At 30.9% G+C, this 15,552-nt stretch overlaps 2 protein-coding genes across 7 annotated transcripts in view; both read left to right on the forward strand.

The window, feature by feature from the left end:
• The window catches only part of LOC127845146 (uncharacterized), a 226,638-nt gene that overhangs the window by 152,218 nt on the left and 58,868 nt on the right, over positions 1–15,552 (forward strand). The window lies entirely within an intron of this gene.
• Positions 592–14,901, forward strand: LOC127845163 (ficolin-1-like). The gene is made up of 10 exons (XM_052375920.1): positions 592–757; positions 1,652–1,696; positions 2,017–2,096; positions 2,674–2,742; positions 3,340–3,472; positions 11,439–11,600; positions 11,849–11,979; positions 12,698–12,794; positions 14,027–14,191; positions 14,355–14,901. Exons 1-10 carry the CDS (start codon positions 748–750, stop codon positions 14,594–14,596), a joined length of 1,134 nt encoding a protein of 377 aa, XP_052231880.1. The 5' UTR covers positions 592–747; the 3' UTR covers positions 14,597–14,901.

The raw sequence follows: 15,552 nt of genomic DNA on the forward strand, positions 1-15,552 counted from the left end.
TATTTGTAACAGCATGTGACCATTTTTTTATCATACATAAATCTCTAGAAATATTGGGTGAAATATTGGTCTAGAAATATCCATGCGTTTATATCATATTTATCATATATCACATATTTATTTACTTTCACATATCCGAATGCGTGCTCCCTTCGCCGTAGGCTTGGAAATTATACATTTCACAGCGCTCAGGGAATTCAAATTGATGGCGGGAATCACTTTGAGTGCTTTCGAATGATCTGGCCAACATAAATATGTTCTATGAGTATTTTTTTACAGATATAAACTAAAAATACAATTATTAATACCAAATAAAAGTGAATAATATAAGTGGATCTGAAAAAGGTTTTATATAATTTCACTGTTGTTAGGTTAGGCAAAAAAAGTTGTTTGTTTCCACACCTATATTTAAGAGAAGGAGGTCGGAATAATTGCTTTTCTAACCGTTTAATAGTATACCCAACAAACTGTAACTTCTCTTTATGTTTTATCTGCGTCGGATGTGGATCATATAACTCAACGAAACTATTTCAATTACGTCTCAATTTGAAGATGTCCTCGTTGCAATCACCATTGTGTCGCATGACTGATAAAAGTAGGTTTGGCACGTTGTCTTAATTTAGAAATAGAAATGACATTTCAAGGACAAATACTTTCGGTACTTTGGCACTTGTTTATGACTTTCTGAATATAAAACCAGCGTTGTTTTCTGCGAGCGTTAATTGTTTCAACTTGAAAAGACGAAGCATGCATCTGCGTAAGTACCAATATATAAATTTAATTCCATCTTAGTATTACTTGAACAATGCAATATAAATATTTTAAGTTGCATTTTTCAACTATGGCTCTCTTTGATAACCACAAAGTAAAAATAAGAACAGTTTTATGTTGTTATTGTTAGCGGGCTAGCTAGCTCAGTTGGTAAAGCGCTCGCCAGTGTCCTCTTTTTAAATTATGACACTTGTTTCTGGTAAAAGAATGTTCACATAGCACCGACAAGCTAGCTTGCATCACAGGTGCATAACGAAAAATCAACTTCTCTGAACAAAAATTCATAATCAAATATATATAGATAGTGAAAAAATTGTGTTCAGAGAAGTTTATTTTTCGTTATAATTTGATCATCTTTTATATAAAATGATGTTTTTACTAATCAATATCATAGCCACACACTAACCACCTGTGGTTTGCATATGAACAGTATAAATTAATAAAATGGACCTCGTTCGTTACGAACTTATTGACGAGTCATTCTATAACTAACCTGTTAGTGTGTACGTGTTGAAGGGAAATACATCAAACATAAATGCACATTCGGCTTACCATGTACACCTCAAAAGGGTCAACAAATGTATCAACATATATATTTACACGGATGCCTCGATACCGAAAGAATGACCTAATGAAGTTTGTACACACAAAGTATGCAATGACTACCCATGACACATTGAAGTGCCTAATTTTGTTGTTGAAGTTGCATACTTTTGCACACACAACACGCATTTTAAAAACCTTCTTTTTCACAAGTGTTAGAATCAAAATCCAATAATTTATATTATTAAACAAAGGCCCAAAGTTTTCGCAGTGTAAGAGTTGACCTCTACGAGTCCGAACGGCACTACGTTAATTACCTAACTAACACAATTTTCAGATTGTGTGCTCACACTGCTGGCATTGTTTGGTATCCCCGTATCAGGTATGTTAAATAAAAGCTATTTTATTCACACTTGTAGAGATGGTGTTTGAAACTGCATATACACGACGCCATAAAGGCGAGCAAACGAGCTAATATGTTGATTTAAATATTTAAGTAGCAATATTAGAAAAAAGTAGTTGTTATGTGATGTTGTACCATGCTTTGTATGCCGTAAGGTGGCGTGCCGCGCCGTGCTCTGCCGTATCATGTCGTGTCGTTCCGTGCCGCGCAATGTTATGCCAATCTATGCCGTGCTATGTCATCGCATGTCGAGTCATGTATTATCGAATTTTTATTTGTAATCACTGAATACGTTTCAGAATGCCTACAATGTTTCAACTGTCAAAATATCAATGATCCCCAATCATGTACAGGCCAGTTGGAATGTTTAGACAACCAGGTAAACAAATTTTCAATAATAAAATTGTTAACAACATATGTGTGTACATCCTGTCCAGAAATAAAACAAGTTATCAACTGGATATCATTTTGTCAGGTTATTGAGATTTACACTATTTGTCATGGATCATTATTCATAATTAAATTTCAATTGATTAATATATGTTATTTTACTTCACTTAATATATATGTTATTTCACTTCACATTCTGGTTTAACCTTCCGTCCGTTCTTGCCTTCGGTTTCGTTAATCTACATGCAGGAGTAAGGTAATTTTATAGCACGCAAACGGACGAACATTATTTTACTATGTTTAATATTATCACAGTTTTGAAGTTTTGATATGACAACAAGCCAGTAGTTATATCAAAGTAAATTAAATTGATGTAAATATTATTAAATAAACTTTGTGAATTCTGTCCTGTTTCTAAAAACACGAATGATTCAGAAGACTCAAATTGGCTGAGATACTTCACCTGACCGAGTATTTTGTAAAGATTCCATGTGTAAGCATTAAAAGTGATGATAACAGGAATTAGTTGGAAGTGCGATATATATTCATGTCATTCTCTTAACCAGTCCTGCTTTGTGCAAACCGTCCATTCTGGCAATGAAGTACTTTACAACATGGGCTGTCAGAACAATCAGGTACGGTCAAAGTTATATTTATTATCGATAAGATTAAGGTTTTATTCTGTAAACACAAAAATTTAGTATAAAAAACACAAGAAACCGAATGTTGAAATATAAAGTTATAATTAGATTTCAAGTTTTTATTTTGACGGTATTAATTTTAGTGCAGGTGTTTGTTGTTGTTGATTTCATTTGAAAGATGTAGTCAAGTGATCACAAGTACAAGCTTAAATCAAAATCTTTTCTCCTAACTTAAATATTCGAATTTCAAAAGTGTTGTGCTAGGAAACTCTCAAAGTGTATATACGGCACTTTTCGATGACCTTATAATATATTATATAAGCATGTTTTCTAAACAGCTATTCTCATTTCTCTGTCCGGTTAGCGCATTAGTTACAAGACGCGCTTTTCATATGGTTGCTCGAATATCCACACAGAACAAGACCACACCATATTTAAATATTTCGAGAAAAACTAAAGTACGCCTATACTTTGCATGTGCCCTTTGATTATAAATAGTTATGCTTATTTAAAATGCCTAATGTGTTTTAGTATATAAATAAGTTTTAAATAATTTTCATATCCATATTTATCTTCATGGCAAAACGGCAGTTATGCAGTTCCTTACCTGTTGACCACAGTGGAATCATTGGTCGCTCAGTACAGACAAGACAACAGAACAGATGTCATGACTGTTGTAGTACAGATTACTGCCAGAAGGAGCAACCCTGTGCTCAAAGAGAAGGTTAATATATAATATCTTAATAATTGTCAATGTTGAATATGTAACAAATAACCAAAACACGCATAATAGGTATTTTCCGAAGACTAAAGAATGCCCAGGATTAAACACGATGACGAAAAACAAGAATTTAGCCGTCGTGCTTCATATCTCGTCAGAAGTTAGGTTAGTATGTATCAAGTTTGCATTCAATCAGCTACTAAACATCGTGTTATATTTTAATGAACCTTCATAGGAATGATCCTTGGTTAATCCTCTTTCAAAGACGCTCGAATCGTTCAAGTCAACTGAATATGTGGTTCAAACGTGCATAAAAAGCTGTATACATTTAAAAATGAAACCTCAAGAATCAGGGGTGTAATATTAAGTGTTTAACATCATATTGTGATCCTCTACTACGTTTATGCCCATAATTCCCGTTGGAATAAAACTTACCAAGCCCCAGGTCTGACATGATTTACATACACTTATATAGTAAATAACTTAACAATGGGGGTCAGTGGTTTAATATTTAGTGTGTTCCATGTTTGTTCTTATCATTTCCTTGAGGTCAAAATTGGTTACTAAATTTCTTTATATGCATATATTTGAAAACGTTTTACAAACGTCTTCTATGAAACTGCATGGCCCAGAGTTTGGGTATTTGTAACACGCCGCTGAGTTTGCACTCTGAAACAAATATTAATGCCTTCTGGTCGAAATTGGAAATACCCTGGGACTTCTTGTTTTTAAATTTAAGTTTTTGATGTAAACGTTATTCGATATTGTTCTCTGCAACCGCAAGCTCAAGAAGTTAGTTATTTTTCATGTAGCCTCGTGTATAGTGGTATATAGTAAATAATGCTAAAACTCTTCTCTGAAACGTTAGGGTCACAGGTGGTTAGCGTATGGCTATGATATTAATAAGTGAAAACATCATTTTGAAAGAAAACTATTCAAATTATAACTCTCTGAAGATTTCATACTTAAATTGAGTCTGATCGATGACGAGAAGGTAACGTGAGTTGCGTTTCGTGTTCTTTCTTAAAATTAGACCCAGTATTTGTTAAAAAAAATTGCAATATAGTTGTTATAGTTTATTCAATATATACAATAGGCATACAGGACATGTGATCAGTATTGAAATACATAGGTTGTTAAAATAGTATTAATACATCAAAAGGTGTAGGACCAATTTTGTTTGATAAGAGCATTTAGAATCTATTTAATTCTAACAATTTATGCTATAACGATCACATAAACAACAACAAAGACGAACCAACAAAAGCGAGAGAGAAGTCAAGTTTGAGTAATGAATTATATATAATAAATCATTAAAATATTTATACAGGTTTATTTAATTAAATGCTTAATGTACATACATAGCTAAGTTTCTGTTGGTACTTGTCATATCCGATTGCATTAATTAAATAAATTTCATGTTTGGTCTTTTCCAATAATATTTATTAATAAACAATTTCCTAATATCATCAAAAAAGGAACATTCTAATAAAAAATTATATTCATCCTCAAGAACATTGCAATTTTGACATTTTTTATCTTGAAAAGTTATAGCATCAGGTTTGTGCCATCTGCCTGATTCGATTTCTAATCTATGGGATTAAATACTTAATCTACAAAGATCAAAGCCAAACTTATTTATACTAACATTTTTTTAAGTAAGGTTGCAATTCAAATTTACAAAACTGCCTGTAACTTGCAGATGAATCAATAAGTTCTGACATCCAATTTGGATAAATGTATCATTTAATCTGGACTTTACCAAGGATAAAAAAAAACTTTTCATCACCTACATCTAGGTTTAGCTAGCGATGCATATTGAAAGCCTAAGGTCTGAAACAGATTACAAACAGATTTGGCACAAAAATGTGCATTTGGTTTATTTATTTAATTCTCACACATGTGGTTATAAAAACACTTTACATACTTATGATCTTCTAACTGTATAATTTTCAACCAATACCGTTTTACCATAATTGCTCTTTTAGTTATCAAGGATGTTCTCCCAAGTTCCCCAAATACAAAATTATTCTGTGTTTGAATTTTCACGCCTAGTAGTTTTTTGCAAAAATTTAAGTGAACTCTTTCAATTGCCATTGACTCCCCATTAAGCCCCATATTTTTAACCCATAATTTTAAATTTGTAAAACAAGTTGATCAAACAACTCCAATTTGGAACGTATTGAAATTGTTGGATAATTATAAAAAATGAGTAAAGCCTTTGAGGCTTGACCTGCAAGTGTTTCATATCTAAATTGCTAATGATCTTCGTGAATAAGTTCCCGAATATTCTTAATAATGTTATCTATCTGTAATTATTCACATTCTATTTATTCCCTTTTTTATGTAACGGAAAATAAAACCCTCACATCACACTTTAGGAAAATGTCCATTTTCAAAGAATGAATCAAATAAATTACACACCACTTTTAAGAAACTTTAACTACTAATTCCAAATTAAAAAAAACAACTCATTTAGCAGATAATCAGGTCCACCTCATTTACCATTATGTATTTGCTTGTAAGCACTCATATTGTTTTTATCAGTAAATGCTACATGTAACTCACTAAACATTATATTTTATTCTCCATTTAAGTACCGGTCCTGATAAAACAAAACATCTTCATCAGCTTGATAAAATCTAGAGTTAGGATCAAGAATTGATTTCAAACAGTTAAACAAAACTCCCTGCTACTTATATCTAACTTATTGTCTTTGCGTGTATTATTCTTTAACATTTTCCAGTAAATTTTTGCATTTGTAAGTCTTCCATTTTTTAATTTCATTTTTTTAATGCAATGAGGTAGATATGATAGATTTAATGTCTTATTTAAAACTAGTCAAATTAAATCTTACATTGATATATTATCTGAAACCTTGTGTAACTAAGGCATCTAGTGGTAAAATATGTTATTTTCACAGTGCACGGCAACTGGTCAGATTGGTCCACGTGGTCCAATTGCTCAGTTACTTATTATTATATTGGTATACAGTAGTGAAGTGATACAAATATTAACGTGTGCCAAGAATGCAGGATATTGGTTAGTTTCTCGAAGTTTTGATCACGATTTTTAAAAATTTGGAGAAATTATTCTTACGAATTTATGTAATTGTTTATACGAAGTATACACAACATTTATGTATTTATGGGGTGTTGCGGCAGTTTATTTAACCGAGGATATATTTATAGCAAGCCCGATGATTCTATTATCAGAACTCAATATTTGTGTTATCAGTATCATCAGAAATGACCGAGTTGGTTCATAATACAATTGTCAGTGGTTCGATCCCAGGTGGGGTGAATTTTTTTTTAATTTTCTTTCTTTAATTTAATTCTTGTTTTATACTGGAGCTGTTTAGTCCTGTTGTTTACATTTATTAATTTAAAGAATTACTCACAAACTTCAAAGCATGCTAAAATCTGTGAACATGTAAGTTATTAATGATTAAGGTCGAGTTTGATACTGTATGGTATTATGTTTGTGATTAAATATTGTTTTTTCTTTATGTCCTTTGGTAACCTGTTGTGATCCCAGTTAAGATTGTAAACAATTTCTAATGTTAATGCATATTTCTAACAATCTATGTACCGGTATTTGGGTTTTGCTTTATTACTGTATGTTATGAAATTCGGCGTTTAGACGGTAGGGATAATTAAAAATAAAAAATCTCTGTTAAAAGTGCGATGACTCCCTTTTTAATTTGTGTTTTATGATGACAATACGTAGATGAACATATTTGAGCAGTTTCTCAGAATTTTATTTGACATAATTTTTTTTATTCCATTTATGTGGTTACAATTGTAAAAAAATGACGTTGTTTTGGGTGACATAAAACTTAAAAAAATAAATTTCTTAAAATTTAACTTGTGTACTACATTTTATTTGTAGTGTGTGGTTTAATTTAATGGTATATGATGTTTCTTAGCTTATATAATATCTACATGTTGCCAATTTTATAGGTAATTAATTATTTTAACGCAATAAGAGAGTTTTCAGTTTTATTGAAAAAGTACATGTTATATAATGGTTAATAAAATCAAGACAAGGCCGGTGACCCTATGTTTTTATTCCATTTTTCATATAGCATATGTATATACTTCTTTAATATAAATTGTGGACAAAATCTATTCGATGGAAAAAATCAGCTTAGCTGCAGCAACACCCCTTATATATATATTAAATGCCGCGTTAATCATATAACTGTACTTAGAGATATATGTACAAGTTATTTATGAATGCTTACACAATTGCTTCTTTATGAACCATGAAGGGAGCTGGTCGCTATGCAATATACTGTTACGCCATTATGCAGATTTTTAACAAACGAAAAACCGGAACATATTAATGTACATCTTATTTAAACTCCTCGATGTCACGTACATGTACAACAAACGTTAAAAAAATGTCCTGAAATAAAATCCACCATTTTACAAACTCAATCAACCGTGAATGATATTGATCTAATTTACACACGGGTAATTATTTACTTAAAACAATTACATATCCGAACTTGTTCTTTAATGTTTATAACATATTATGTCTTTTTATTTAGTTTTCACTTGCAAGTATCATGTTCCAATATATTTCGTGATAATTTCATTATAAATAGTGACGTTCCGAGCGGGTACTCTGTCATCTATTTGTAAATGAGGGCTTACACGCCAAACTTAGACGTTTACATAACAATTGTCTGAACGAAAAAATGAGCTCGAAAAATATGTATGTTAATGCGTTGTGATAAATGAACATAGGGCGCGAAGTTGTACTATTTTGAAGACATTTTTATCGGTAAATAATTTGAATTATTAATATCAAATTAATAATATCAAGATGTATATAAATATACATAATAATTCAAATTATTTACAGATAAAATCTTGATATCAATTAATTTGATAGCAATAAATAATAAAGAAATATAATTACATTTTTTATATGAAATAGGTCGTCTTCGGCCTAAATAAGATCGTCTACAAATACCTACACATTCCTGAATCATGTCGTTTAAGTGCATATCAATAAGAAAAATACGTCAATTGTGTTATAAACATATATTGTATACTTAAGTCATGTACATGTTAATGCCAACCGTTCCCATCTCTCACACCAAGTCTCTCGATGTGATAACAGTTCTTCAATTTTGCGAGTAGACAACGACAGACGGATTTCTTGACCACAATTCAACCTGATAATCAGAAGGCATTGCTTTGAATTGAAAATCAGAGAAAACTATTTATTGGATATAAGTGTAATGTGTTTATACAACGTTTCAAGACGTAACCTGTCAACGTCAATTTTAGGAGAAGCTTATTGTTATCCAGACATGGTGTCTGATATCAAAAAATCGTTTGTTTAATATCAAGTAAATATTTTCTGATATCAATGAATTTATTGTTTGATCCAAAAAATATGGACAGTATTTATTGATATCAAGAAATCGAATTTGTGAAAATCGAACTATTAATATCAAATATTGTTTTATACCAAAAGTTCATTTCGTGACGCCGATAAATGTCTACAAATTAGAAAAACGGCACATAGTTCATAAACAACTCTAGTTAATTTGAAAAACGCATTCATAATTAGTCATTGAAACCGTAAACAAACAAAGCAATATAGTCTTTAACATTAGTTTTGTTACCTAGGAATAATTAAGAAATTATTGGACATCCTGTGAACAACGATTCCTTATATCTAGAAGATACAAAAACAAATATGCATTTTACCTCTTATAGTTAATGAAATATGATCGTAGACTGAACATTTTCATCCTGTCTACAATCAACGATGTTAAACAGAAAGCAACAGGTGAAAGTTGAAGGTGTAAGTGTAGTTGTTTTGCACACGCACGAGTGTCCTCATTGTATATTTCGGCACACTGTAGCAACGTTAAATACACGTCTTACTTGCCATTGTATATCGTAAGATTCTGAATCGAAGTATTCGCAGTGGTTATCTCCCATGGCTGAACGGTAGCCACTGTATTCTGGAAAGATTGATGTTTTTTTATTGTTTAAAAAAAATATATAAATCCGTATCATATTATGCATTATTAAACTTTGTATAGATGACATACAGTACACATTGTGAAATATTATATAAATATTCATACTTTGAAATATTAACGAAACAAATAATATGATAGTAGACCATTGCGGAAAGGAAATGAAAGAGCTATGCTCGGAATCAGTCAAACCTCTACGTCAATTTTGATTCTTATTTTTTCAAACAACTCAGAACGTCGTAAAACCTCCTGACTTAAAAAAATACTGCCGCTATATGTCGATTGTTGGTTTATGTCCCTCTTTTTTAACGACTCTTTCGTAATAATCGATGAAGGAATTTATTTAAATACGAGTGTTACATAAAAAATAGGAAAACTTCAGTTGAATGATTGGCAAGCAAAAACAAAATCATAATTAACATTGTTATTAACGAAATACATTTTAAAAAGTAATGTCACGCTGTACTCAAACTCTAAAATTAAATGTGCCTTTAAATTACTGACATTTAGTTTTAACACTTAAAACTGACGTTATGGCACGCGATGGATTAGGCGCTGCACTTCTGAGCAACGTGGATGTTTTCTGCGTGTACAATTTAAAACTTCCCGTGGGCATCCCTTTCTTCTTTTCTTCAGACCGATTACAGTTTAAAAATCTGCTACAGGCACAAATAGAATCAATTCGATTAGCTTACTAATCGTTACAACCCAATTTGAAAAAAGCTATACATAAATAGTGTTCTAACATGTTGGTATCATATGGTGGGGGAGTATCATTGAATTTGGCTTTAATGGTTTTATATTCAATAGTATTGATTACGCCTTTCGCCGTAATACAAAGATCTTAAATTAAAATCACAGTATATCATAGACGTAATAATAATAAAAGAGTGCGATCTTAAGCATTGATGTTTCGACAAAAAGAGGCAGTACGTTTTGTTCCGACATTGAGCATTACAGCTTCTACAACAAGCACCAGGAGGTTTTGCGATGTTCAAACATCCTAACACACATGCAAAGAAAGTGCTGATCATCCATAATTATCCGATGTAATTACGCCCTTATCAACGTATCAATATTTGTTACAAGCATCAAATGTATGCATGTCATATTCGATCTTAATTTCTTTAGGTACACCATATTAGGATACACAAAGTGAGGCAACACACCCTTATTTAGCACAATTTTTCGTAATTGCCACCATATAAAATATACACATTTTTATTTGGTAATTATTTGAAACATCAATTTAACGTAAATGTTATATGACTTCTTTTTTGTTTGAAATCGAAGAAACGGCTGCTCGAAAAAAGATTTGATCTACATCCGTTAATTAATGTCTAGCAACAAATTTTCAACGATGAATAGTTTGTATACATGGCTGGTGCAAATGTAATATGCTTAAAATCAAAGACACTTATAGTTGCTATAATATGCAATGCAAAATATAAATCATGACACCTGTATTAAATCTCTCATAATGGTCTATGTCAAAAGTTTTAATATATATATATATATATATATATATATATAGATATATATATATATATATATATATATATATATATATATATATATATATATATATATATATATATATATATATATATATATATATATATATATATATATATATATATATATATATATATATATATATATATATATATATATATATATATATATATATATTATGTTTTGAAAATTGTATCTGCAATCACGGCGAACAAATAACAATCAATTTATTTAATTCAGAATCATTCAATAAGTTTTTAACCTTACTGGTCAATATCAATAATTTATTCTAATATTTACTTTACACGATGGCAAAACTTTCTTTATTTTGATTATTACAGGATATACTTTTAACAATGCGTAATGTCTTATGATATGAAGCCTAATATTCAACCAATAAGCTTGCAGAGAACACCAAATAATTTTTGATTTCATTTACTGTGTTAGTTGATGGACAGTGGGGTTCATGGACTGCATGGTCCCTTTGTACATCCCACTGTAACCAGACACGGAATCGAGCGTGCGACAAACCGTCACCTCTACATGGCGGGAGAGATTGCCCCGGACTTAAAGCGCAAGCTCAAGTCTGTATCACATCTTCATGTCTAGGTATGTTTAGAAGTTTTACCAAGGTTGTAATAACTAGTAAGTAGATGACAATGTAGACATCCATTATTAATTAATTGCTATGTTAACCATTATGCCCCATGATATAATGAAAAGTAAATATCTTTATATATTGATTTAACAATTGAACAATTTAATCAGATCAATTACTTGTTAGTTAGCTAATAGTCTACCCGATGTTTCTCGAGCTCATATTTGTTTATATGTTTGTACTTTAAACAACATTTCAGTTGCTGACTGTTCTGATCTGCTACGCCTGAATGCTACTCTTGCAAGTGGGGTGTACCGCATCACAACCCCCCTCACTCACTCCAAGTTACAGGTGTACTGTGACATGGAGACGGACGGAGGAGGATGGACGGTACAATCAGTTTAATTATCTATACAATATCACAATTTCAATGACTCAACCCAAAACACGGGTGAACTTCGACATTGCGATGGAGATGATGGAAGGTTGCATCGATTTAACTGTAAATTCAATATCACATCTCCGCTGACTCACACCAAGACGAATGTGCATTGAAACATAGAGACGGACGGGGAATATATGCGGTAGTGTAGGTTTATTAAAAAATAATCTATTTAATAATGTACACCAATAAAAACGTGTACTGTGAAATACTGACAGACGGAGTAGAACGGATGGTAGTATTCATTCCATTTTAAATACAGCATTACCATTCTTCACAACAACCTTCATAAGTACTTTTACATGGAGACGAATTTGTTTGGTTGGACGATAGTATTAATTTAATTGTATATAACAGTTCAACAATTTCTAGGGAAAACAGGTGTATTGTGATATTGAGACGGATATGGCATGTTTGTATCAGTTTAATTATACAGTTTAAATATAATTATTCTGTGACAATCATGACGGCAGAATGGGACAATGAACTGAAGTATCGGTTAAATGTCAAAGTTTATGTGTACATATACTATTTCTTTGTAAATAAATTAGCCATATATACTTATAAAATAACAATTTATGATTAAGTGTGATTAATGTACTTTGTACTTGTTTTTCTAGTAGTGTTGATGTTATTGTTGTAATACAATACAAGACTGTTTTTTAGGTTTTCCAAAAACGTTTCAACGGCAGTGTGGATTTTTATCGGAACTTCAGTGAATATGAAAACGGATTCGGATTTGTTGACGGTGAACACTGGCTAGGTAAGTATGCTACAACTGTTGATCGAATCTGCAGTTGTATTAGCTCACAGAAAACCATTTTGGGTTAACTTTTGTGTTCGCATTTCACTTTCCCCAATGCCAGCATCTAAACGGATGAGCCTCTCTTTACCGAAATTATTATATGTGCCAATTATAGCTTATATGTTTGGTCAGCTTCTTATTTAAGTCAACCGTTCAGCATGGAAACGTCTCCTCTGAATACCGCGCGGTGGAAAGTCCGCTCATTTGATATATATCATTCATTTCAAAAATGTTCTCATGACATACCTCGCCTGCGGGGCACATCGATTATACGAATTTTAATATTAAAATGTAATTAAGTATCTCTTTAATAGAAAAGCTTTGAATATGTGGTTTATATTGCATAAAAACCATGTGAATAATTTGCTTCATCAATTTTTGAATAACAAATATTTTTAAAATTAATTACGGCGGATTGTTTATAAGACTTATGTTTACTCTAAGCAGATCAGCTGCGACTTAAAATTGTTGAAGGCATGACAAACCTGACATGTTAATAAAAGCCATCCATATATATATATATATATATATATATATATATATATATATATATATATATATATATATATATATATATATATATATATATATATATATATATATATATATATATATATATATATATATATATATATATATATATATATATATATATATATATATATATATATATATGTATATATATATATATATAATCTCAAGTAATTATTTTGTCGCGGAAGTTAAACAAAAATTGTCCGTTTAATGCAAATTTAATAACAATATTAAAGCGCAAGATAGTCTCATGTAAATCGCGTTTCAAATAAGATTAGCAAATCATTACGTGTAAACATGTATTTTGAATGAATCGTTCGTGTTGGTGTAAGATTGGTTTAAATAAGAGTCGTGTCGGCTTTTAAACAAATGGTTATGATTCGAATACCGAAAAATAATGCAAATGTTATTTAAACAATTTAATTTATTTGATTATCGTATTTATCTGCATGCACGCAAGTGTTGGTTACTAATTACAAGCTCGTAATTATGTAATCTGTTTATCACCTGAAAGTACTCATTGGTGTGAATGACGTTGTATAGCATTAGTATATGTAATATATTATCTTATATGTGTTTCTTTTTGCTGTATTTAATTCAGGTGTGATTATGGTGCAAACATGCATATTAGCGTCGAAATTATATTTTAATTATAGGACTAAAATACCTTCACGAGATGGCTTCTCTGGGTAGCTATCAACTCCGTCTGGATATCGTACGGTCTAACGGGAGCAAGGGATTTGATGTGTATGATAATTTCATCTTGGGACCTGGACCTAATTATACATTTCACATCGGATCACGATTACGTTTTAGTGGATGTAAGTAATTTAATTGAAACAAACTTGCTATTCCGTATCGTGAATGCATGTCTTTAATGCTATCATTTGTACATTGGTATATCTAGACATTTTTAATAGTAAACATATATTTCCGGAAACCAAGGTGTTATGTTTTATTATTCATATTTTTTATTTAATCAAGGTCGATCACTCTTTGAAGGTTCAAGTTTTTCACCAAACGACCAATCATTTACTACATATGACCACAACTACAGCAGGAGTATTAATTGCGCAGATCGGTTCCACGGCGCCTGGTGGTATAACATGTGTTTTAATTTCAATGCAAATGGATTGTATGATCCAGGAATATATAACCCAAAGGCCATGGCATATAACGATAATGTTGGCCTAAGTGCTACCACTTTAATGTTCAAACGAATTTGATTTTTATTTTAATATCTGTACTTTTAAACAGAGTATCCTGATTCCATCAGCAAATGTAAAATAACACTACACGACCAATATCACCATTTTCCTTATTGCCAATATAGTTATTAAACTAACTTCACTAATACTGTATTTACAATTTTATATTGTAAAATATTATCTTTTGTATCGTTTGCATGGTTTCAAGATGTTAGAAATAATGTATTATAACATGTACTTGTGTTATACAAAATGCATGCATACGAGTCTTCACTAATACAATAAAATCCAGACTATTCGATGAAATGTTTGGACAAAAATTATTCGGAGTTATTTAATGCCTTTTAAATTAATTGGACATTTATGAGAAACATATAACAGTTGAAATAAAACTATTTTAATAAAATATAAGGGTTCATGATTCTCTGAATGCTTTTTTAACGTTTGTATTAACAAAAGCGCGCAATTCAACGTGTTTAGTTTGCGCAAAGTAGAAAAAAGCTCGAAAGCGATGTATATAAGTATTAACGCAAAAACATTCATTCACTGCGTAAATCATATCTCAAAACTATTGCGAATTAGATCAACACTGAGTAAAATACGTTATATATGTGGACGGGTATGAATGTTTAAAAGAATATTTGAAATACACAATACATGTTGGAATATATACATAACTGCTGAAAATTTGCATCCCAATGCATGGTTTTCGCAATTGAATAAGCATACAATTCTCGAATATAAATCACCTCAAGAAATTTATGATAAAGCATATATTGCGCATGATAAAACGAACAAGCCAATCACGGGGAAAACAGCAAACATATTATTAATATTAATAAATATTAATGCATGGACATAATTTCAGAATCATTAAGAATTACGAAATTCATATTTATATAAAAATGTTACAATGTTTGTCTTTTATCATGCCATTTTTATGGTTTATGATACATCTCGTATTTTGAGCTGTT

This window comes from Dreissena polymorpha, chromosome 9, assembly GCF_020536995.1.
Source record: "Dreissena polymorpha isolate Duluth1 chromosome 9, UMN_Dpol_1.0, whole genome shotgun sequence".
NCBI lineage: Eukaryota > Metazoa > Mollusca > Bivalvia > Myida > Dreissenidae > Dreissena > Dreissena polymorpha.